Below are 25,559 nucleotides of genomic sequence, written 5' to 3' on the forward strand. Positions count from 1 at the left end.
AGCGACGTCCTGGATTCCTACAAATCCATACAAGTGCACACACGCACACAGACAGACACATGCCAAGAGAAGTCTTCCCAGGAAAAATCTCACTATAGGTAAAGGAGTCCTCTACGGCAGATATGTTCCCATATTTCTTTTATGAGTTAAAAAATTTCATATAGAAGTGATAAGATAAACAAAGCTAATTCTTATCTGTCTCATTACTTCTCCTTTGAGGATTTACTAATGATTTGCCTACCTTATGGAGCTCTTCCATATCAATACCCAAGCCTGCTTATTTGATTGTGGGAGACAAAGATGATTAATGATGTTGTCTTTTCAGACCTAATTCAGGCATTTTCTTCCTTAAGATTTTTTGCCGGGGTGTGGTGGGGTGGAGGGGTGGTGGTGGCTGGACTTGGTTAAGCCATGTGAACATCTAATAAACGGGAAAATTCCAAAGCTTCACTTGGTTTATATGGCCATATATATCAGTCCTCCTTATAGTCCACCAATTACTGGTAGCCTGTCCGGGATCATAAAACTGGAGATAAAGCTGGCCAAGTCAGAACCGAAGGAGCTGTTTACAACAGCTAATCTGGTTTACTGTGTCATCGTATGTCATTCTGTTACCACAGCTGCTTTTCAAATGTGACCATAACTAGTCAGAAAACCATTCAAATAAATCAGCAAATTGTTAACATAATTGCAGCCTGGGAAGAGGTATAATAAAGATGAAATATTTCCAAATGAAGTTAGAGGGGAAAACTCTATTAATGTAGATGATGAAAGAAAAAAAAAAAAAAAACTGAGGATACAAAAATTCCCTAATCTGGAAGTGGGAATTTCCATGGGGTACGAGTGTGTATTTAAGAAAGTCTCATTAAGTCATGGAAAAAAATCTCCTACAGTCGGAGTTTTCAAATTCTTTCAGCCACCGCACATTTAGTTATCCTTTTTTCCTTTGTATATATTTCTCATAACAACACCTACATCCTTGTAATTTCTAAAGTACTTATCTCAGAGCAGTTTCTTTATTTTAAAAATGAATGGTGTGAAAATGTTCCCAAGACTTGTATTATTTTATGGGCAGATAGGGAAGCATTATATTTACTTTAGGCCTATTTATTAACTTTGTATTCTTTTTCCAAGGAATCTTGGCTGTCAGTCATGTTTTTCTTTCTTTACCAATCTCACATTTAATAGGAAAAGACAGTACTATGATTATGTGATTATTAAAAGACCACAAAAAGAAAAAAGTAAAAAAAACCTCTAATTGAGAATGGGATATCTTTTTCTAGGAATTCAGCTTGAGAGAATTCACAAAGTGATAGGATTCCAAGAATAATCTTTTATACTTGTCTTATATTTTATCCTTATATATATTTTTACTGTTCATTTTCATGGAGACTATATCTTGGTAAGTTTTAACTGGAAAGAATGTGCCATATTTATAAGGACATGTGTATGTGTGTGTCTGTATATTTTAATAGCTATACTGAGCTGGGAGGGGGTGTCAGATGTGTCAGAATTCTGGTATCTCACCCCAACCCTCTGGGAAATAGCTGAGGTCCAGGGGGGTAGGATCTTGCCATTAGGGGCAATGGTTTATTCAGTGTTTACAACTTCAGCATTTAACACAGTGCTTGGTCCACTGGAGCGCTTAATGAATGAACAAAGAGGACAAAAAGGCATCTGACAACTGAAAGTCGGGACACATGTTCTGAGAAAGAGCCTTATTCAATATTGTCCTCTACCGGCCGAATCTCTCACTTCCTAACTTTTGCAGGATTGGACGGTACGTTCCTTAGGATCCTCATCATGGCCGGATCTCTTGCACACAGTAGATACTCAATAAATGAGCTCTGCTGAAGTAGCAAGCTAGATCAGAAGTCTGCTGTCAACCCAATACACTAATAACAATGAAAACTAAATGCACATCCACAAACCCAAACAGTCCCAAATGAGATACTCAGTAGCTTATGAGTATCTTAAGCATCTTAAGCCTATGAAATGCTTAAATTATGATCCGCACCTTTGACCTAACAAGGCCCAATGGTACACGGAGCACTGTAGAAGGCCTGCTTCAAAATGCTGAACATAAAACTTGACACCCCAAATTTCACTCATCTGGGGAATTCACTCTGTGACGACCTCATTCCTTGATGGTGCCAAATGAATAAAGTGTTATTAACATAGTCTCAAAAATAGCTGGGCACTCGCTCAACCCCGCGGCTCATTTCATCCTGCATGAAGGACGGGCGCTCGTGCTGAAGGCCCAGCCAATCTGCCTCCTGATTAAGCATAGTTGGCCAGGAATTAGAGGGGGTAAGGGAAGCGGGCAGGTCAGGATGCACAAGTGTTGAGGGCAGTATCTCGGTGCCGGGCACACTCAGTGGAGACTTGAGCATCACTGCTCAGGGCCTTCAGCCTGGCAGGTGTGAATGAGGCTGGGCCCGTGGCAAGCATGAGGATAAAGACATCTGGGGAGACAACTCAGCGCTTGCAGGGGGTGGGGAAAGCCGCTTCCCCAAGTGGGAGAGGCAGGAACCCACTGGGGGAGCAGGCTTTCCAAGAGGTCTAAAGGCAAGGTCAAAATTCCAGATGGAGGTTCAGGAAAAGAATCCAGATCAAAGGTAGGTCACAAAGGGTCAAAATAACAGCAACTGGGTCTCAGCAATGAGAACGGAGCCAGGAGCAAAGAGGTTTGGAATCTGAGCCATGACAATCAAGTACTTCCATGTCCACTGACTTCTTTTCCTCTTTACGATCTGGGTCTCAAGAGAAGCAATGCCAAAGACATGGGCTTTGGGTTAGAAGGCTCAGCGTGAGTCTCTGTTCATTCATTACCTTACATGTGATGATGAACCTCTCTGGACTTCTATAAAGTAGGAATTTCCCCTATTTCTACCTCACAAGATCATTATAAGACCCAAATAACATCGTAAAGAGGGGACTATTCTGTAAACTCAAAGGGTGACAAAAATATTACCTGTTGCTATAATTATTGTTGAAATGACTATCCTGCCAGCTCAGAGTCAGAAATGGTCTCAGATGATGGCTTGGTAGATGAATTACGAGCCCTTTTGCGGGCCTCAAATGTTCAGCTGATAAATGGTCTGACAACTGGCTTGGCATTCTGAACACTGTCCATTGTAACTTAAGCATCATTTCTATCTCCACTGATAACATGAAAAGCATCTGGGTCGTGGGTGGGTCCATGACATCCTTTCATATGGTCTGGTAAGCTTTGGAGCGTGTTAGTGACCGGCCACTGGCGCCTTTCACATTTGCTGAGCTGCAGTCTGAACATCATTGTTTCGACTTTTGACTGTGTCCATGGTGTCTCGAAGAGAAGAGAAATCTCTTCATAATCAGTTTATCCAGTGTGAGCTGAGACAATGCTCCTGTGTGCCTGGCTGGCTCCGCACTTCCTCTCTCATGATGGGGGCCTTGCTGGATCTTAGGGGATGAGGGCAAATTCATCAGAGGACAATGTATACTATTTTGGTATAGCTTTGCCAGTAGTCCTGCCATTCTCAAGTTGAAAGAGGGTATGTAAGTCCCAACTCTAAAAGATGTCTTTGATCAGCAAATTTTAGTTTCAGTAAGTCAGTGATACGAAATATATCAATATTAAGAGACAATTTAACCAGTACTTTCTTAATAATAGTTGGGGGGGGGAGGGGAGGTAGTTGTGTTTCAAATAATAATGTTCTCAGTGTCTGTCACAGCAATGTGGAACACCCCTATTGAATTCCTATGACCTAAAATTTCCCTGGAATCTTTTTAAAACTTGGTTCCCAAAAAGCAAGAGAGTCATAGTTTTGCAAAGATCTAAGCTTGCTGTCCTCTCTTAACATGCAAGGCCTGAGGCTAGCCCCAGCTGACAGTCTATTATCTCTGAATATTTTTTAAGCTTCACTAATAAAATAAACACCCCTGAATTGCTTTAAATGTAAGCTGATTTTCAGGGCAATAGCTTTCCAACTTGGGGCTTCCCTGGTGGCTCAGATGACGAAGAATCTGCCTGCAATGCAGGAGACCGGGTTCGATCTCTTGGTTGGGATGATCCCCTAGAGAAGGGGATTGGCTACCCACTCCAGTATTCTTGCCTGGAGAGTTCCATGGACAGAGAAGCCTGGTGGGCTACAGTCCACGGTGTCACAAAGAATTGGACATGACTGAGCGACTAACACATATAACTTTCCAATTAAGGTAAAAAAGAATACTATTCCATGTCTTCCTACAGATACCCAAACTATGGGTGGCAGGACCACAGTGCAAGGTGTGGGCATAGGCAATGGTGGGCACTGAGCACATAAACAAGCATTAAATCTACTCTGCTGGATCCCAAAGCAGACCCAAGGCAGTCTCAAATTATATCATCGATGACACTGTTTAATTGCTATGTTGTGTCAGACTCTTTTGTGACCCCATGGACTGTAGCCCTCCAGACTCCTCTGTCCATGGGATTCCCCAGGCAAGAATACTGGAGTGAGTTTCCATTTCCTTCTCCAGGGAATCTTTCCGACCCAGGGATCAAACCCACGTCTTCTGCATTGGCAGGCAGGTTCTCTACCACTGAGCCACCAGGGAAGCCCTTATCATATATGTATATGTAATTAAAGTGAGAAAACGAAGACCAAGGTAACTTTTAAGTAGAGAGAAGACACTGCAGCCAGGGATGAGGCCCTGAGCACGTGCCGTGACGTCCTGCCTGGCTGGGGAGGGGGCTCCCAGACTTCACACTCAGTCTGCCCTAGTAACCAAGGTGGAAAATCAGACCCAGAGCACTACGTGACTCTCAGGGTCCCCCTGTTGGTCTTAGAAGGTTCTTGGGGATTCTTAGTCTCGGTTCAAGATGCTGCAAAGTAAAAGCTGGAGCCTTGAATCAAATCTTATTTTTGACTCACAGCAAGTATTAAATTCTGTGGTCTCCAGTGGTCTGGACCCTTAAACTGGGCTCTGTTTCAGGCAAGTGTGATAAATCCAGCTAAACTCTTAGATATGAAAATAAAATTCACTTGATTGGTAAATAGGCATCCTGTAAATATACATGGCAAGTGAAAATCTGGTCAAACTGCTAATAATTCATATCAAATTGAAAAATGTATAATGTGCAATGCATCACCATCCTCTCATGTTTCTAATAAATTTCAAAAAAGCACTAATGGTTCCTTATTGCTTATCTCATATCAAACTTGGGTCAAACTGATGGTTATGACCCCTCGATCAAGATCTGATGTTGCCAAGTCCCCTGGTAACAGCTGTCCCAGTCTGCAGGATGATGGAGAGTGAGCATGTCAGGAGTCTCAAATGGAGAGGGTGACAGGTGGGTGTGATCCAGCTCCCTGTCACCTCAGCAACCACCTGTGATGGGAGATCCATCAATGGGCAAGGGATGCTCTTTGACAGACAGCTTCATTCCTTTCGTCTGCTTTGCTGTTTTATAGCAATACTGCAGCAGATATTTTATCCTCAACAATCGGACAGACACAGCAAATACTTCAATAGGGTCTCAATAAACAGTTCATTGGGTAGCTCACCATCTCTAACCCTCATGTATTAAATGATGGAAATCACTTTGCTCATTTTAAGGTTAAGACTATACCATGAGACAGTTTAAAATGGCACAATATATATAGGGAATTAGTCTAATAATTTATTTGAAAATAAGTCTGAATGGAGCACTTGCAATCCCACAAAAAGCTGAATAGATCACCATTTAAATATATGCCTCTAGCCCCCAGAAGTCATATAAATACTATGTGGTAAGTGGATTGATTCTTTTTTCCAATAAACACACCAGGGATTGTACTTACAAATAAGTGTTATTGCTAAAAATGCTCACTTTTAGGGGTCATATGCTTGTACTAAAATGCTGCTCATGCTAAAATTCTATTTGAAATTTCTCTTCGGAGTTGCTGCCAGAGGAGATTACTCTGTCATAGAAGACAGAGTGCTTGTATTTTACTGTCACTTTTTGCTTCCTCTGAACAGTTTTTCCCAGCTAGATTACCCAGCCTTTCCATCAGGCTTAGGTGTGAATGTCTTTGGCTGTTTCTAAGGGCCTAATAAAACCTCTGAAGTCAGGGGTTTACAAAGCTAAAGATACTCAAAAGGATGTGTTGCAAGCTGTAACGTCAGTTTCAACAGAGAAGCACCCAAAATACTCTGAATGACTACACTCCTGCAGTAGCTGTACAATTTCCCCATATATCTATCTTGAAAGGAGAAACACTTCACTTGGATATGTAAACCTTGGTTTGTTTAAAAATGTCATTATGTTTAAAAATAATTTTATTACTTTATGGTTGGACCTTGTATGACTGGAAACAAATAAATGAGCTTCCTATAAAAAGTGCTGTCAGGGCTTTAAATACAGATGTGCTGAGACTGATCTATTCCTTAGAACTGAGGCAAACAGTGAAAGAAGATGAAGATGAGGATGGTAACCTAAGACAGTCTAATCAGCCATGGCTAGTAAAGCAGGACATCTCTCGGAAAGGCAGACAATGTGATCACCAGTTAAAATATTAAATTCTGTTAGGCTGACAAAAGCAGAAAGGAAAGCAATTCTGCTACTTGTGGTCAATGGCTGTACCATGAAGAAAACAGAACCTTTCTTTTTAATGTCCACAGGCCTTTTCTGAAGGGCATGTCTCTTAATAACCTTCATTAACTTCTGTTTGGGCTAAGAGTTGTCTCTTTTCCAAAAAAAGTTTAACACAGTCTCAGTAGAGATTGTGTTTATTTAAGCTTGTTGGAAAAACATTCCTATCATTTCAAGAATGACTAAATATTTTTCATTCACATAGCTGGCATTCCAGACTATGTTTTCCTGCCTCCGTTGATTAGATGAAAATTAGCAGGCCAAGTCTGAACTATTAGATTCGATGATTATCTTAGTAGGAAAATTATGAGACTTCTGGCAATAATGCCCTTTTAGGGATGGGAAGTGAACAGCAGAGGAAGCAGAGAGGAACGAGCCCCTTCCAAGACCATTGCTACAGGGAAATACTTAAGAGCAGGAACTGCTGAAGGCTGGACAATCAGAGACAGAGGTTTCTAATCGAGTGTTTCAGAGTCAGTTCTGAACCATAACATTCTAAAGTTACTTGAAATACCAAAAGCTTTTTTAAACTCCCAGAAAAAATCAAAATACTATGATATTCATTCATGAACAATTTCGGATGCTTAGGTTCAAGGCCACTGATGTTGACACAAGGTCATCTGCTATGCATTTGTTACCCCGCATATGACCTTATTTGGACAAGCCAAAAAACACACAGTGCTATATTTTAATCTCCATTTATGGAACTAGCTTCCAGGACACTTAGAGTTAAAGGATGAAAGAACATGCCTAAGAGTCTTTCAGATATTACGACTATTTTATTATTCTTGGCCTGCTAATAATAGCTGAGTATACGGCACTGAAGCAATATCACCCATCAACTGAGTTTTGATCCCTGTTATGTACCAGAACATTAATATCATGTGACCTGTGGCATCTTTGACTTCACAGACTCTGGGGTCAGCCAAACTATGTCTGATTCCTTGCCACAGAAGCAGTAGCTTAATCATTTGGTGAGGAAGTATTATGGGCAGGGTTGGAAACATTTTTTCTTATTTCAAGGAATTCCCACCCAGATATGTGCCTGGTACAGACTTTTCTGGCAGGCCAGTAGAAATCGCATTTGAAGGGTGGCTTGATTCAAACTATATCATCAGGATTTATAGGAAAGAATATAGTGTGCCCATAAAATTAGGATTGATGATGAGGAAGACAGTCTATTTGACAGTTCAAAAACCTCCAGCTCTTTAGAAGAGTCCAGCATGTGATCTATCCAGTGTGCTGATGCTGAAGTGGCTTACTAAATCCACAACAAGGTCAAGGAATGCCTAATGTCCTTGCTTTAAAACTGTCCCAAGTAGGACAAAGATTTCCAAAATAAGGGATTCAAGAAAGCCAGGTAAGCAGGAAGAAAGCCATTGCCTGGTTCCATCCTAAGCCCTGAGAATTAGAAAGAATCGACGGGCAGGGAATCAATCCTATTCGCCCACTTCAAGAGTTGGTTAAGTCCAGGTTAGCAAAATTACAAGGCCTGTTTGAAGCTCAGTTCAGTTTCAGACAATAATTCTGCAAATAACATTCATTTAAAGTTTTCAATGACAGAAAAACCTTTTAAATACCAAGGTAGGTAGAATAACATGACGGACCCTCACACATCCACTACTCAGCCACAGCAATCTATGACTATTTGATTTCCGGAGTGAATATGGAAACGGATTTTGCTTTTGTTTCAGAGAAACAGAAATAGTAGAAAGGAAAGTACCCACTGTGATTGGAAAGTACCCAACCACAAGCAGGGAATTCATTTACTAGCAACTCAAAGCCTAAGACTGAATGCTACCTAGTAAACTATTACCTATGTTGTTTCTAGTTCTTGAAAAGTGAGACTCTTGGCATTGGCTCTGAAATCCCCAGGATCATGGAAATCGTCAACTCCTCCCAGCAGGAAGACTGCACACACTGGACCTAAGGTGCACTCAGGTCACAACGGCCACCGGGGCGGGGTCCAGCCACAGCCCAAGATGAGACAGCAGATGAGATCTGACATCAAGGCTCGCCAAGGATGATGAAATCCTTATCTCCTGCATCAGGTGTCACAGCCAAGCTGGCCTCACAGTTGTCCACATAGCCTGCATTTTTCTGTTGAGTCATCAGGTCATGCCATTACATCACGCAGCCAAATTCCCCTCCCCAACACCTTATCTTAACTTTAATTATAAAACAAACAGTTTTGTTTTTCGTTTTTTTGATAGAAAATGGCACTCTGTCCTTAGGGTATCTCTGATGTTAAGAATCAACCAAGACAGCATTTATACCTTGCATTACTGGGAAATAAACAAGCAAATTATTCTCAATACCTAAAAGTGATATTAAAAAGTCTAGCTGAAAACAAGATAGTGGCCCCCATACATTCTCAAAAGCAGGTCGAAAAGCAGCATGTAAAACGTGACAGTGAGCATTAGCCTTGGAGGGTGTGGAGAAGGCCCACCTGAACTCTGTGATTCTGGACTGCAGGGGATGAACTGAGAGAGGATGAACTGCAGTTTACAAACCAGGCTTGGAAGGCTGTCCCTGGGAGGGGATAGAGAGCTAAGTGCTCATCATGAGGGTGAGTGGCCAACCTGAGCTAACTGGTCAGCCCACCTGCAGCCATCTGGACCCTGTGTGTGCCAAACATACTTCATACAGTACTCTGGTTTCTGTCCTCAGAGCACACTGTCAAATATAAGCACTTAAACATTATTCTTTCGTCAGCATCTGACCTCTTTAACAGCATTGGTTAAGGAAACCCCAGATCAGGGTCTGCTGCCTTACTCCAGTCTTTTCCTCACACATTCATTCATCAGCCATTAATTAACTACTTTTCAGCACCTACTTTACATGTCAGGTGCCATTTTAGGGATTCAAAAGCATGTGGTAAAATCCTAGCTCATGGGGGGGGGGGGGCGTAGCCTCTTTCAGGTTACTGGTCAACCCAGAGGACGTAGAGCATTCTGTCTCAGGGACTGTATTCCTGTGGGGTCCACAGTCAAGGCTCTGGAGATACTGCTCTGCAACTTTCAAGCTGTAGGAACTTGGGCAAGTCACACAACTTTTGAATTCTGGGTTCTGCAATCACAAGTTGGGATGGCAGAACCTGCCACAGAGGGAAGGTGTGAGTATCAAACGGGCTGACGCTCTTAAGGCACTGAGGTCTGGCTCAGTCAGTGCGCAAGAGGTAGCAGCTGCTCTCATTAAGGGCTACAATAAGACACTGCAAATGGTGCTAGACGCTGAGGAAGCCTCAATTCTGCTGCCCTTCTTTTTCATTTCTTGTTTGTTTTTAAGACAATATGGACATATCTCCCACGTGGACGCTTAAGCTGCAAACTTTACATGTTCTTCTGTGTATTTCCACTCTGGTTTTTTACAAGGGCCAAAAAACAGAAATAATGTGATTGATGAGTAAGAGGAGACACAGAGAGCCAAGAGAACAAAACCTAAGAACACAATCACTTACAGAATAAGATGGCTTATCTGTGTACCTGAATTGGCTGTTGACACTAATTTGCTAAGACTTAATCATGAGAGTACTTAAGTGCCAATTTAAAAAGCACTTAGGTACTTGTGAATTGAGGTAGCTGTCAAGTTAACAGCCTAGTCTTTAAGCGCCCCCAAGTTCACATCCCCAGTCCTCCAGCAGTAGCCAGGCACATTATGTTGTCATTTGGAAGGTATGTATCTCTAATAACATCAGCAGTCACAACAAGGTTTTTTCCTCCCTACAGGACCTAACACACCCTATTTGTTGATGCAGTAATTTATTTAGGAAGAATTTAAACCCACAATCCTTGTGTGGGATCCCTTTCATCAAATTTCAGACCCTGACTATGTACCTTGGGATTGCAGCTAATAAGGGTGAGGGCCAACCTTGTTATGCAATTGTGCACTGAGGAATTTACTGTGTATAAATTGAATAAATACCACTGTTTCTGTCTTCCTCCAAATAATTCTGGCTGATTATTCATTAAACAACAACACCTTGATTTTTTCTTATTTTGTCTAATCCTTTGGCTCTTCTGAAATCACTTAAAATTCTATTTAAATAGGCTATTGAATAACTGCTGAGAAAAATATTTTCAAATAGTTTCAGGGTCTTTCTTGGATCCTAAAAACTAAGTAGTAAGATTTATTTGCCTTGCATAATTTTGTAAGTTTATTGTTTTTAATAAATAAGCTTACTATTATTCATAAACAATAAACTTTTACGATCATTATCCTAAGCTGTGCACTGCACTGTTTTTTTGATCCCCATACCAAAAGAAGAGCATCACCGACACCATGGACACGAATCTGAGCAAACTGGGAGACACTGGAGGACAGAAGAAACTGGTGGGATACGGTCCACGGGGTCGCAAAGAGTCGAACACAGCTTAGCGACTGAACAACCACAACCAAAAGAATCTTCTGGTCTTCTGAAAACATCTTAAAATCAGAACGTTATTCAAGAGTAAACACAATCTTATACGAAACCCACTACTTAACTGACTTTAAGACAAAAACAAGAAACAGAAGGCAAAGTAGTTCTCCAAGAACTAGACGATGGAAACTTCTGAAAGGCTGGGGCACAAGATGGACAGAAAGGAACTGAGACCCGCAGAGCCTAACAGCTTGGAGTAAAGATGCCAAGTCTGGTGGAGGGGACGGCCTGGACGTGAGGCCTGAGAGGCAAATTGAGGCTGAGTCTCAAAGGTGTCCTTCCCCCAAGGTCCTCAGATTCGGGAGATCACAGGGAATAGCTGTCAAACTGCAAATGCCTTCCTCCCTGTCAACTGACTTCCAGGTCTCCAACACATGGCCAAAAGCCAGAGATGGAGAGATATAAGGGAGCTAGAAATAGGGGCATGAGGACAGTGAGATGACCTCTGGGAGCAAGGAAAACAGACACAGACGTAGCTGAATCTGACAGACTGCAGTTGGCCCCAGCTCAGCCACATGTTGGCAACTGACCTTGCAAGAATTTACCTAAATCTCTCCAAAACCTAATTTTCTCATCTCTAAAATGGGATCATAAGGCCTACAGCACAGTGGTGATGTGAGGTTTAACGAAATCAGGTACACATAAAAAGCACTTATTCCACAGCATCTGAATGTAGACATTCCGTTTTTTTCCTGGCTTAATTTAAAACAGCCGAAACAGTTTCTTTGACGTTTACTAGGAGATGTACTTTATTTATCTTTGTGTCCAATGTGGTATCTGGATTACAGAAGGTGGTTAGTACATTTTTTGGAGTTAATAACTGGTTCAAACTGTCACTTTTCTCAAACAGTGGAAGATAAGATTACAACCTGACTCAAATGTTGCAGAGACCAAACTCTAAGTGATCAGACTAACATCTCCTTCCTACCCAAACATCTACATAAGAATAAATCAGTTTTCTCATATAGACTTTTATTTTCTTCTATTCACCACCTGCTTCCCTTCTCTGCTCACCAGCATGGAATTGCTAATGACTGCAAAAGATGAATGCAAAACGATATGCCTTCTTTACTTTTAGAAATGAAGCCCTATTTTTTTTTTACAAGTTTTTTTTTTAGTCTTATTTTCAATCTATGATTCAAGACTCCTGAAGTTAAAAGGTCAGCGCATATTGGGTTATATATTTATAGTTTTTAAAATTAAAAAAAATTCTTCATTAGCATGCATACATATATACTTAAACATTGCAAATCAACAAGAGACTGTCCCTAATTCTTAGGAATAGATAGTCCCATTTTATTTATTTATTTATTTTTTTGATAGTCCCATTTTAATCTGCACCAGCAAGGCATCCTTCCTTGTAAAGCTGACTATACACCATCATACATACTACTGTGCACTCCATTTCCAGCACTGAAATGCTGCCTTTAGGGGATAGGAGGAGTATACTGCGAGGGTGGGGGTGGGGGGTGCGTGATTTCCATAAAATTGGTCATCTGGAAGCTATAAAGTTTTGGAGCGTGGCAGCTGCATTGTAAGTAGAGTAATGGTGAGGGAATTGGTGATGTCAATAGAACCAGAATCCTCCAGTTTAAATTTTTATATGACTTTTAAGATCTTTAATAACTCCAGCCCCTCAGAGGTTAATGAAGCTAGTCAGGCAAACTCTGAAGACTGAGTTGATTAAAATTGAGGTAGAAGCAAAAGCCTTCTCCACAGAGGACTCAGTCTACTTGACTGAATTTCTAAAAAAACTGGTCATTTCCTTAACAGCTGTTTTTAAAAATTCTAGAAGGATCCATCTTCTACAAGGATTAATTTCCGACCCACTTTAGTTCATTTCACTATGCAAACGTGTTTCTTAGTGATGGATACTCTCTATTAGACCTATCAGCACACATAGTCAATCTCTTGTATTAACAGATGTGGACTGGGGATTAAGACTGGCTTGAAAAAATGTGCAAAGAATCTTCCCAGGATGGTGAAAATGGCCTGGCTTAGGGGTTGAGTGGAAAGACGAGTCCAGGATATCTCAGGCGCCTCTTCACTGAAAAGAAAGAGAGGTCACGAATGTAGGTAACCAAGACATAAGTGAAAGCCTGAGAGGAACTGCAAAGCCACAGCCATCATGATATTAGAAACAACGGACACTCAGAGGGAGGACTCTGGGCAGTGAAAACTGCCTTTGATGGTTCCAGGTCTTTCTTCTAGCTGCCAGGACTCTTGGGCTTATAGAAGCATTATAAATTGAACAAACTATACTTTGAGTATGGGTCTTATTCCCAATTTCACTTTGACCTTTAGGTGTTAATTAGGCTTGTGGTGAACTGAATTCAAATGCATATATTCTCTGAGTGTAAAGTATTCAGTTAAGCATTATCTGCAGTGGTAAAATAAAGGCCACACTGCTCTCACTGTAAATCTGCAGCATCTCCTCCAAATGATCGGTCTGGGCTGTATCATCAAATCACCTGCAACTAACAGCAGGAAGCAGACACTACACCTGAGGAAATAAAACAAGCGAGCACACACTGGTGGAAGCTGATCTGACACGAGACATTCACCAGAGGCTCACTAGGATCCCCAAGGTTTACCTTCGCATACGGGGCAGCACTCCCCAGGCACTTTGACGGGGTTCATGCAGCTCTGTCCACAGGCCGTCGCCACGCAGTGGGGCTCCCCATTGATGCACTGGCAGAACGTGCAGTCATCTTCCCGCCACCGGTCCCCGTGGGCGTGGATCTGGCCATTGGCATAGCAGCCAGCGGGATTGTTCAAAGGATACACAGGATCTAAATTAAAACGTGAGTTCCAAGTAAGACCGAGGGCATTCTACATGTTATTTCTGCCTGCATCTAGAGACATTTTTTCCCCCAGGTTCTCCTCATCAGTTCTTTCCCAGCTGCGCTCAGCAGAAACTCGGGGCTGCAGGAGGTGTCTCTAGGGGGGCTATGCAAAGGCAGCCATCACGCAGAATTTATGCCCACCCATCCTGATATGGTTCACAGGGCAGAGGACCTGAGGCATACAAGCCAGGGTGCAGGCGCTGCTGTTTCATAAAGGTGCAAAACTTCGTGGATAGAGTTGGGGTGGCAATCAGAAAAAAAAAAAAAAGCAGATCCATTTTCGGTTCTGCAGATGCCTTCTGAGTTGTCAATTTACAAGTTTATTATACCTCAATTTCAGCCCCCTGTAAAGTAGAAAGAGTAACACTCCATCTAACTTACAGTGAGCCTACTATTTCTAGGGCTAACTGGAGTCTATCTCATGACGCCTGGAGGTCCCTGAGATAACAGTGAGGCGTAGGCAGGCCCCTGAGGGGCTTATTCCGGACAGGGCAGAGAGACCTTGTCTAAACCATACACCACAGCACTGCTTGTGCCCTGGAGGGAATGCCATGAACCTACACAGCTTTCTCTCCACCTGAGCTGAGCGGTCAAGCAGCAACTGAGGCTGGGGGACGTAGTTAACCAAGGCTACTGGGAAAGAGTTTTCTGAGGTTGTTGACAAGCGCATAAATACAAAATCCCCAAATATCCTTATACATCAAAGTAACTAGATAAATCACTAGAGAAGCAAGTGCTGCTGTGCTGGGAGGAAAGTCCAGGCAGTTGTGAGTTTGGTCCTCTTTCTTTCGAAAAGGAAGAAAGTTTAGTTACAAGAGAGTCAGAAGGCCAGAACTGACGGCCGTGCAGTCACAGCTTCAGAAAGGCAGTCTGTCAGCCACGGAAGCAGCCAAGAGACCTGAGTTAGATAAGACTTCATAAAATTTCTTTGTTAAAAAAAAAATATTACATTGCATACTTCATTTCTACTTTGAGCCTGGATCTGAATTCCAGGAAGTGAGACATAACTGGATTTGTGGCCAGACAACTCATTATAATTATTACACAGAGGTTCACATCTATCCTTTTATACCACCAACTGTCACCAATTTCAGGGACTATTATACACTGGCAGTAGTGAGGGGACAAATCAATTGGGAAGGTTAAAAGCTTGATGTGACTTTCTTAAATCCCCTGTGACACCTAAAAAGTGAACCACCTTTCTCCTATGTTAGCAAAAATAATTTCTAACAGGTGAGCGGGCCTCCCTGTTAGAAATGTAGAATTGTTCGCTGTTACGAATGTACAAGAGTTTGTATAATCTAAGCAATTTCAGATCTTCAGATTCTGTGGTAAATAAAGCTCAGATACTGGAAAGAAATGGGATTCTGAAAACAGAGCAAGTTATAGGACATGACATGAAATTCTGTTCTCTCATTTCACGTGCGGAGGTTAAGGGTGGTGTGAGCATCAGACGTGAGGTGTACATGCCTGACTCTAGACTGGAGGTCTGTGGCCCAGGCAGAGAAGAAATGCTCACAAGACCCTCCTTTCTGGGGAAACTGTAGTGTGGTTAGACCAGAGACACAGCTGGGCACCGTTCCTGGCTTTACCGGAAACTCAAGAGAGAAGTGACCACTTTTCTGACTATCCTTATATCCTTAAAATGTGTGGGATGTAGCATGTGATATTCAGTTATCATTCTGAAATGTCTATTATTTCTGGAGAGCAGAGACAGGAGGGTCAAGCCTATTGGAGGAACATGGACTTATTTCTTGGAGGGAAAAGGGGAATAAAAAAAAAGAGCAGACCTTGGGCATCCTTCTGCCCAGGGCTACCCTGGACACTTGTCTGGGCTTTGACTGGTGCCACACCACGGCCCCACTCTCACCGGCACACACGTGCAAAGGCCAAGGAGCCCTGCTCTCGCTTGGAGGGGCACGGGTATCAGAAAGGAGGCAGGGTCGGGTCCCCTCTGAGCGGGCTGGTTGAGGCTGTCAGTCACCTGTCCTCCTCTCCCCACCCGCTCTGAGGGGAGCAGAGTGGGTGGGATTCTACTGTCAGGATGAAGAGAAAGTCCCGGGACCTGCCAAGAAACTGCTGGAACTGCAGAGGAGGAACAGAGAGTGCCTCCGGGAGACCTCATGTCGACCTGTGGAAACACGACCGCTGTCTACACCCAGGGGATAATTTCCCTCAGGGAAGTGTTTCCACATCGTCTACCTGGCATTACCTAAGAGGTAAAACATGTGACAAAAACGGGGAATTCTTCAATCTTCCTCTATTTTTGAATGAGACTGAATTGCGTCAGTTTTGATGTTGACACTTCAAACCATGTCCATGCTCTGTTGTTTAGTTGCTCAGTCATGTCCGACTCTGTGACACCACGGACTGTAGCCCCCCAGGCTCCTCTGTCCACGGAATTCTCCAGGCAAGAAAACTGGAGTGAGTTGCCATGCCCTCCTCCAGGGGATCTTCCCAACCCGGGGACTGAACCCATGTGTCCTGGGTCTCCTGTATTGGCAGGCAGATTCTTTACCACTGAGCCAGCTGGGAAGCCTGTTCTTATTATTCCCTAATTGGCAGCTTTCCTTACCTTCACACACAGGGCAGCACTCCCCTTCGGGCATGTAGTACCTCTCACAGCTCAGCTCACCACACTGGGCAGTGAAGCAGATGGAAACGCCCCCTTGGCATCGACAGAATCGACAGTTGTCCATTCGAAACATGTCTCCATCACTGTACTCCACGTTGTTGAACACGCAGGCTGGCTTTGTTTCTAGAGGAGTTAAAACAAGCAAAGCACATTCAAAGTCATTTCTGAGTGGTGTCCTTTCATGTTTCTCAAACAGCCTCTAGAAAATACTGCACAAGGTTAAAATTTAATGGAACTTTACTAGACTCAATATAATTTTTTTACAACAGACGCAATAAAGCTATGTAAAGTACAATAAAATAAACAACACACATTATCTTCATTATAACAAGGAACCAAAATTCCCCTTAGTAAAATCTATACTGGCTTCTCTTTATCCCAAATAAAAGTCATCATTTGACCATGAATCTGACATTTCTGATATGTGCTTTAAAAAGATTTAGTTTTGTTAAACAGAATGTTTCCTTTGTTAAATCACTGTCTATTTCAAGTAAACGATCCTGAATCCACATTAGATTTTGTTCTGCCTCAGAAAACTTATTTAGGCCTCTTAGGTTATGTTTATGTTTCTCGAGTGTTTTCTCTGAAATTCTTTTTTCTATTTAGTTAATAATCTATAATTATAATAGTGCTTGGTCTTTAAAAAACACTTTCTACAAACATTACTTCACTTAATCCCCAAAACAAAGGTCTGATGTAGAAATACTTATCCTGAGTGTAGAAGCGAGGAAATCCTAGGTAATTTGTGCAAAGTTACACATTTAGCAAATGATAGAAGCCAAAACAGTAGCTCTTCAACTAAAACCTGGTACTCCTCCCACTGTGTTTCAAGACTATGTTTTCTGCTAAGGACTCAAAACCCTGCATTTAGAATGATAATGATATACCAATGATTTAAAATTTTTCTCTGCACGAAAACATTCTCCCCTAAATCCACTCCTTAACTCTAATTTTGGTTGACTTAAAAGAACTCCTTCCAGATAAAGACATCACAAGAAAAGGAAAACTACAGATCTACAGTTTTTATAAATATAAACATAAAAATACTCAAAAAAGTACTACCAGACTGAATCCAGCAGCATATAAAAAATATCATATACCAAGAATGCAAGGTTGGTTTAATATCCAAAAATCAGTTAATGTAATTAATTGACTATAATGTAATGTAATGTCTATAGAATAAAGGACAAGACCATAGGATCATCTCAACAGACGCAGAGAAAACATCTGACAGAGTTCAACACCCTTTCATGATAAAAACATTCAACAACTTAGCAGTAGAGGTGTTAGACAGCAACTTGATAAACAGCATCTATGATATTAGCACAACATACTTAATAGTGAAAGCTGAATGCTTTTTCCTTTAGCTCAGGATTAAGACAATGATGTCCACTGTAACCACTTTGACTCAACTTTGTACTGGAAGCTCCAGTCAGGGTAATCAGGCAAGAAATTGACATAAAGAGCACCCACATTAGAAAGCATGAAAACTCTAATTGTCAATAACATGATTTTGAATTTAAAAAAATTCTAAAGAATCTACTAAAACTCTATTAGAACAAAAAGTTTAGCAAGATTTCAGGGTAAAACTGAAACTCCAATAAATTGTATATCTACACACTAGCAATAAATGATCTGAAAATAAAGTTAAAAAATTCCATTCACAGTAGCATGAAAAAGAAAAAAATATTTAATAATAAGTCTAAACATAAAGTACAAAACTTGTACTCTGAAAACTAAAAAACATTGTTCAAAGAAGGTACAGAAGCTCTAAGTAAATGAAAATATATTCCATGTTCATGGACTGAAAGATAATACTGGCAAGATGGAAACATTCCCCCAACTGATGTACATATTCATTCAATCTCTATCAAAATTCTAGTTTTTTCTTTTGTAAAAAACTGATAAGTGACTCCTAAAATCAGTAAGAAATTCAAGGAACCCAGAATTGCCAAGACAAACTTGAAAAGAAGAACAAAGCTAGAGGATTCACACTTTCTGATTTTAAGACTTACTACAAAGCCACAGTATCAAGACAATGTAGTGCTTGCATCAGGATAAACACAGAGTTCAATGGAACTGATTAAGAGTTTACAAATAAACTCTCATATTTAGTGACCTTTAACAAGGGTGCAATCTGACATTTGAGATATATAAGAACTTGCATCCAGAAAGAAGAATAAAAATAACCCAACTGAAAAATGAGCAAATATTTGAACAGAGATTTATCCAAATAAGATACAGAGATGACCAATGAGCACTGAAAAGATGCTTAACATCATTACTTATTAAGGGAATACAAATCAAAGCCACAATGAGACATCAGTTCACATCTGAGGGTGGCTATCATGAAAAAGATATGTTGATGAGGACATGGAGAAACGGAGACTCTCATACATCTTGGTGAGTGCGAATGTCTTGAAAAAACTGTTTGGCAGTTCCTCAGAATATGAAACAGAATTACCAGAGGATCCAGCAATTCTACTCTTAGATACACATCCAGGAGAAATGGAAACATCTACCCACATAAAACCCTGTACACAAATGTTCACAGCAATGGCTACTGTTATTTGCAGTAGCCAAAAAATGGAAAGAGTCTAAACATCAACCAACTGACGTATGATACACAAAATGTGGTATATCCATGCAATGGAATATTGCTTGGCCATAAAAAGGAATGAAGTTCTGATATATACTACAACATAAACGAACCTGGGGAACATTATGCTAAGCAAAAGAAGTCAGTCAAAATATACCACATGTCGTACAGGATTTTATTTATGTGAAAGGCCCATGATAGGCACATCTACAGAGACAGGAAGTAGATTAGTGGTTTCCTAGTGCTGTTCATTGGAAGGACTGATGCTGAAGCTGCAACTCCAGTACTTTGGCCACCTTATGCGAAGAGTTGGCTCACTGGAAAAGATCCTGATGCTGGTGGGAGGGATTGGGGCCAGGAGGAGAAGGGGATGACAGGGGATGAGATGGCTGGATGGCATCACCCACTCGATGGGCATGGGTTTGAGTGGATTCTGGGAGTTGGTGATGGACAGGGAGGCCTGGCGTGCTGGACATGACTGAGCGACTGAACTGAACTGAACTGAACTGAGTGCTGGAAAGTCTTGGGGACATATGGGGTGACTTAAAGAGCTTGGGAATTCTGGGGGGGATTGACAGTGTTCTAAAATTGTGATGACAATCACACAACTGTGAATACATTAAAAATCATGGAACTGTGCAACTTTACTTGGTGAATTGCATGGTATGTGTCTCTGTAAAGCTGGGAAAATAAAAGTAATTCCAAGGTTAAAAAAAAAAAAAGTTCTCCTGAGCTAATGCAACCTATTTAATAAGGTAGGAAAAACTGGATTATGACATACATAAGTCATGGGCTTCTCTGTCCTAACATCATTTCTCCATGTGTCACCTTGCATGTTTGGAATACATGAGACGTCCACTGCATTTTGAGTATACTTACATTTGTTTTGTACTTGGACAAACTAGTGTTTTCTAATTTGACTTTATAACAATGCTGTTGAGAATAGAGAACAAATATTAACATCTACTTCTTCAGTGAGGAAAATGAAATTTAAAGCAATCAGGCAGCTTGCCTAAAGTCACATCATTAGTGTGAGATGATCTGTGTGCATGTATTTTCACAAAGGCAGTAAATGTGCATGTCTGAACCTCTTCCCTAGTACTGGCTGGATATACTATTTTCTTCCCCCCAGAAAACTCATATCAGAAAGAATCATCTTATTACAGCTCAGAAGTCTATATGCTTTTATCTAACATACTAAACTGAGCTGGGATTGGAAGGAACTGGGCAGTTAGACCCCAAGTTTGAAAGTGTAGGAAATGAAGCACTTTTCACCAATTAAATGTTCATGCTGTGGAAGGAGGCAAAATACTGCATTCTATCAAAATGCTGAGCTTCCATTCAAATTGAAGAAGAACATTTTTTAAGAAACCAATCAGTATTAATTACCTATTTGCCTTCATCAACCACAACGGCCATCTGGGTGAAGCCACAAATCTCGGTGCGAGATTTGAAGAAGTGAGGAGGAAAGGTTGTGGTTATGAACAAAGTGGCTCCAGATGAACTCGCTTTTATGGCGGGTTGTGTGGAAGCTTGCGTGGGAGGAGACGAGACTGACAAGAAGGCTGGGGCAGGTACGTTTCACTAGCACAGGCAGAGAGCAAGGGAGCAGAACTGAGAGAGATGGCGAGTCCCAGCAAACACAGCCTTGAAAACACAATCGATTCTTTAGGATTAAAAAAAAAAAAAAATCACATGATATAATGAAATCCTTGTTTGATGCTGAGACAGATTTAGAGAAGCTCTTCAGAAAAGTGCACAATAAAAATGGCTGGCAGTGCTCTTTGAGGAGCAATGACCAATTACTTCTTCACCTGCTGGGGATAGAGATGAATCTCAGAACCATAGGGAGGGTACCACGACCTCTGTAAGAGGACATTTTCCATGGATGGAGAAAAGAATAACATTACAAATAGAATACCTTACTATGCAACTTGTACTTCTCAATGCATAAAAGTGCATATGCACTGAGATGCACAAGTGTCTTTTTAAAGATTTTTGCATGTTTTTTGTGTCTTCCCAACTAAATTTTATGTTTCTCAGTTCTGGAATCTTCTCTTCCCTCTATAATATATTCCAGAACTCCTGAAAAAGAATTTTATAGTATAGATTGCTAGTAAGTACTATTGCCTTGCCAAATCACGCTGATTGGCAGATGGTGATAGATATATAATTTTAGCAAAGGAAAAGATTAAAATGTAGAACTTCACATCAAATGTGAAAATGGAGGGGAAAAGTCCAAATAAGTATACTTCTGTTGCTTTTTCTCTTTAATAGCTCAGTGAAAAATGGCTGATGTCTTGCCTCTGGTCTCCTTTCTCTGGGGTGAGTGGTATAGGAAGAAAGTGGGCAGACGTAGTAAGTCAAAAAGAGATAACTGCATGACAAATGAGCAATGTCTGACAATTTCTCCATAAACCAGCAACAAACTGATAGAATCACAAAGGCAGGTTACATGAGCTTCCCGATACGTGAAGGAAGAAACCACCTTTTCAGTGTGGGGGAAACCGGGTGTGTGTGCCGGAGCATACCGGATAGAGGGTACCTCAGGATAAGAGAAGGGGAACAGTACTTACAAAACAGGACTGCAAAACACTGTATCACTCTTAAGCAAAGTTAGCTTGGTAAGGCCCCCAGGACAACATGGAAGCTCAATAAATGCACATTGTGTGAAATATTCCTTTCAAGGTGCCATATTCTCTCCATTGCTGTAGAAGGAGACCTTAGATCCCTAGAAACATTATTGCGCATCACTGCTACACAACTGGTTCTCAACAGATGTTTTCCTACTAACTTTTTTATTAACAAACTGAAGGTCTGAGTTTTTTCTTTTCTCATTTATTTTTTTGGCTGTGGTGGATCTTCCTTGCTGCGTACCGGCTTTCCCTAGTTGCAGCGAGCGGGGCTCCTCTGACGGCAGTGGTCAGGCTCTCACTGCGGAGGATTCTCTTGTGGAGCAGAGGCTCTAGGGCACTCGGCTTCAGTAGTTGTGGCTCCTGGCTCCAGAGCACAGGCTCAGTAGCTGTGGCGCACAGGCTCAGGGGCTCTGAGGCGTGTGGAATCTTCCTGGAGCAGGGTTTGAACCCATGTCCCCTGCATTGGCAGGCGGAGTCTTACCCACTGGACCACAAGGGAAACCCAAGGTCTGAGTTTTCCAGGCCCAGATTTTGCACAAGGAGAAGCTGACTCTGGGTCTGGCTCTCCTATGATTGATTGATTTTACATGTTAGTGTCTGATGCCGGAAGAGTCAGTGGCTGTGACACTCAAACCACAATGTTCCAGTCTGGATTTCTGTGCATTTTTGTATGTTGGAGACCTGATCATATCTAAGCAACCAAATGATTGCTTCTATACTCTGAGCATGGATGACTTCCCTATTCAAACCCAAATGCCTCTAGAAATGAGTGAGCCGGGCCAGTGTAAGGCAGTAAGATGCACTGTTACCAAATGGAAGAGGACACATGTCCATCTAAAGAGAGGCCATCACTCAACCCCCGGTGATGGATGAAAAAACTTGTTTTTGAGCCAGAGTAGACACAGAACTATTTCCTGAAGAAGATGTGGGGTTATTCAACACTGCTGTGGAGGTCATCCTTCTAGGTGATGCTACTGATGTCTCACAAGTTCACACGAAAGGAGCACCAGCTCAGCACCTGCTCATTTGGTTTCTACACAACAGGGTTCTCATTGAACTACTACCGTGCCGGTCCTCCGCTCGGCCCTCAGTCACAGACTGGCACAGTCTGACGGGCAGCTCAGCCGTCCTCCCACCAGTATAAAACCAAACCCAACAGAAAAGAGGAGTAACATTTATGGAGAATGTTCTTTCCATCTATCCATCTAGGCCAATGTTTTCAAAACTCAGGAGTTCTTGAATTCTCTGTTTTCAATCTTCTGTTTTCACTATAATGCTTATCTTAAAAAAAAAATAACGTAAGCATATGGATCACCTGGATGACAGCTAGGGAACTGAGTGCTGGCAGGTAATCTCCGTTTCTTGACGCGGGGTTAGACAGCAACCCACTGTCTCCTGAACGGGGGTTCCCAATCTACTCCAATACCTTCCTACAACGTTGTGGGGGCACGGTGGTGGTGGGGGCTAGGGGGCTGGGTGGTGTTCTCAAAATCAAGAAACAGATCTTCGGGCATCCAGGTTCCAGATGGGTGTTCAACTCACCCTTGAGAACTGCTTTCGTGGAGGCGTATTTTAATATTTTGCTTTTACTTTTTATTAAGAAGAGCAGCCAGAGGAAACTGGGGGTAAAGCAACTAGGACACAATTCACTGCGTCAGCCAGCGCTCTCTCTTCAAAAGTTTCCACACGAGGGGAACGCTGCCCTGTCTGACAGGTTTCTTGTCTCTAAAAATAAGAATTGTGGCTCCGATTCTATCTCCCTTTCCATTTTGATGGCCAGGATGCCGGGGGCCTAACCTGACATTTAACTCCAACAATTACATAGACAGATGCTATGGCCTGCATACCTGTGGGCACTTCCTTTTTGCTTTTCAACTTTCACGTACACCTCTACAGTCTGACTCTCTTTACTCATTAATATTTTACCACTATTTTATTGTGTCTGCTCTTAGTGTAAATTTGCCTCAAGTCCTCTGTGGATAAGTAAGGCTTTATATATACACACACACACACACACACATATATAAGGTTTTTAAACATATGTATACATAAAATAGACCCCTGCTCTTCCGGGCAATGATAATGAATTTTTGATAGGTGATACCCTCTAATGGGGATCTTTTGACAATAGTAAGATTTCCCCAAGGCACTGGGTGCCAAATAATCAAATATACATACACACATACAAACATGTGTATGGAGGGAAGTGTGTGTATGTATGTCAAAAAAAGTGAAATACAGACTTTGAGGTAGAATTCCATAAATAGTATCCTGTGGAATTAAATCTTCAGAGTATTATAGTTTCTAGCCTCACCTACAATTAATGACTAATACAGTAATAGACAAACTACAGCAGGACGAGAAGTAAAGCAAAGATCACCCTACTGATTTATGGTGGCAAGAAAGAGGCAAACACCTGAAATCCTGTTACTGCTTTGTCGTCTCAACATTTTCTCACAGTAGGCCTGTTCCTGAAGTCAGGGCTCTATAACTGGGAGCAAGCCCTGGAGATTTATCCAAGGCCAATGAGGTCAAGCAGGGGCAGTAATCAGCTGCCCAAACTGCATTACATTGGGGTGAGATGTAAAGTGAATGTCCTGATGAGAAGGCCTGACACTTGGGTTTCTATAATTAAGAAGCAAAGAAAGAAGAAAGATACTCCACTTTCTCACCCAGCGGATACAACAGCAAGTTGTATTACTAGAGGTGTTATTTCCAGGGTATGAGAGACTTCAGATTAAAGTGTGGGGCAGTAAAAGATAGCGGATTCTCACAAAGTAACTCCTCTATGGGCTGACAATTAACAGCCACTCTAGAGGGAACTAAGATGATATGAATCAGATCACTTGCTTGCTCACCCAGCCATGCGTCAGAACCCAGGTGCCCCTCAAGAAACAGGTGATGTGCTAATGTCACAGACACAAGGATAGATTCCCTGTTTTCTGGCAGTTCAGATTCTAGGGTGAGAGAGAGGCATGCAGAGGGGTGGGTACCAGAAGGAAGCACATCTGAGACGCTGGGAGCTCAGGACAAGGACCAACTATTTTGGTCCCAATGGTATGAGTTAAATATTCACAGAATATCACTTACAGTCAATGAGCTTCAGCAGGAAGTACCAGAGGCTTGGTCATTTGCTGGTGGTGAACAGACATTGCTATCGGCTGGATAATGCAGGTGGGGAGAAACACCGAGAAAAGATCTATGTGCATGGAGCCTGCCCTGCACCTCTCCCTGCGTGCTTGAAGTCAAGAAGCAGCGTCCTGCAATGTCCAGGACCGTGAACAGGAAGGAGGCACACAGAATCATAGAGACTGTTTGCTCTCGAAGCACAATTTCTAGTGCCTCACATACAAAACCTCACTTCATTACTGTGATTCTCTCCATTTGACACATGTGGCACCTGAGGCTCAGGGAGGCCACGGGGATGACCAAAGCCACACAGCTACCAAGTGGAGGAACTGGTCTTCACACTGAAGTCATGCAGTTCCACTCGATGCTCTCTTTTAACCACAGAGCCATACTGCCAGTGCTTCTTCAAAGTGGGGAAAAAACAAAACAAAACGTGTAGCCTCTGGCCTAAAACCTACAGGACTCAGTGAAACAAATCTGGACTTTTTATATAACCTTTCTTGTTGGGGAGGGGCAGCTTGGGAGACGGGCAGAAAATCTTCTGAATCCTGAATTCTTATAGGCAGCGGTTAAAATGGACGCTTCTACCTGTATAATTTTGTCGTATTTGTCCACATCCAAAGTCATTTTCCTTGTGTGTCTAAATACTGACTAAACAATGCTCTCTAAAAATCACTGACATTTCACTTGCTTGAG

The 25,559-nt window shown here is 41.8% G+C and overlaps 1 protein-coding gene across 1 annotated transcript in view; it reads right to left on the reverse strand.

Moving 5' to 3' along the window:
- Nucleotides 1-25,559, reverse strand: part of CRIM1 (cysteine rich transmembrane BMP regulator 1) — a 204,277-nt gene that overhangs the window by 60,712 nt on the left and 118,006 nt on the right. Inside the window, exons 6-7 of the mRNA XM_043918249.1 lie at nt 16,440-16,622; nt 13,613-13,810 (exon numbers count right to left, since the gene is read on the reverse strand). Of these exons, the coding sequence (XP_043774184.1) occupies nt 13,613-13,810; nt 16,440-16,622 (381 nt within the window). The remainder of the gene's footprint in view (nt 1-13,612; nt 13,811-16,439; nt 16,623-25,559) is intronic.

The sequence above is a fragment of the Cervus elaphus genome, chromosome 11 (assembly GCF_910594005.1).
Source record: "Cervus elaphus chromosome 11, mCerEla1.1, whole genome shotgun sequence".
Lineage (NCBI taxonomy): Eukaryota > Metazoa > Chordata > Mammalia > Artiodactyla > Cervidae > Cervus > Cervus elaphus.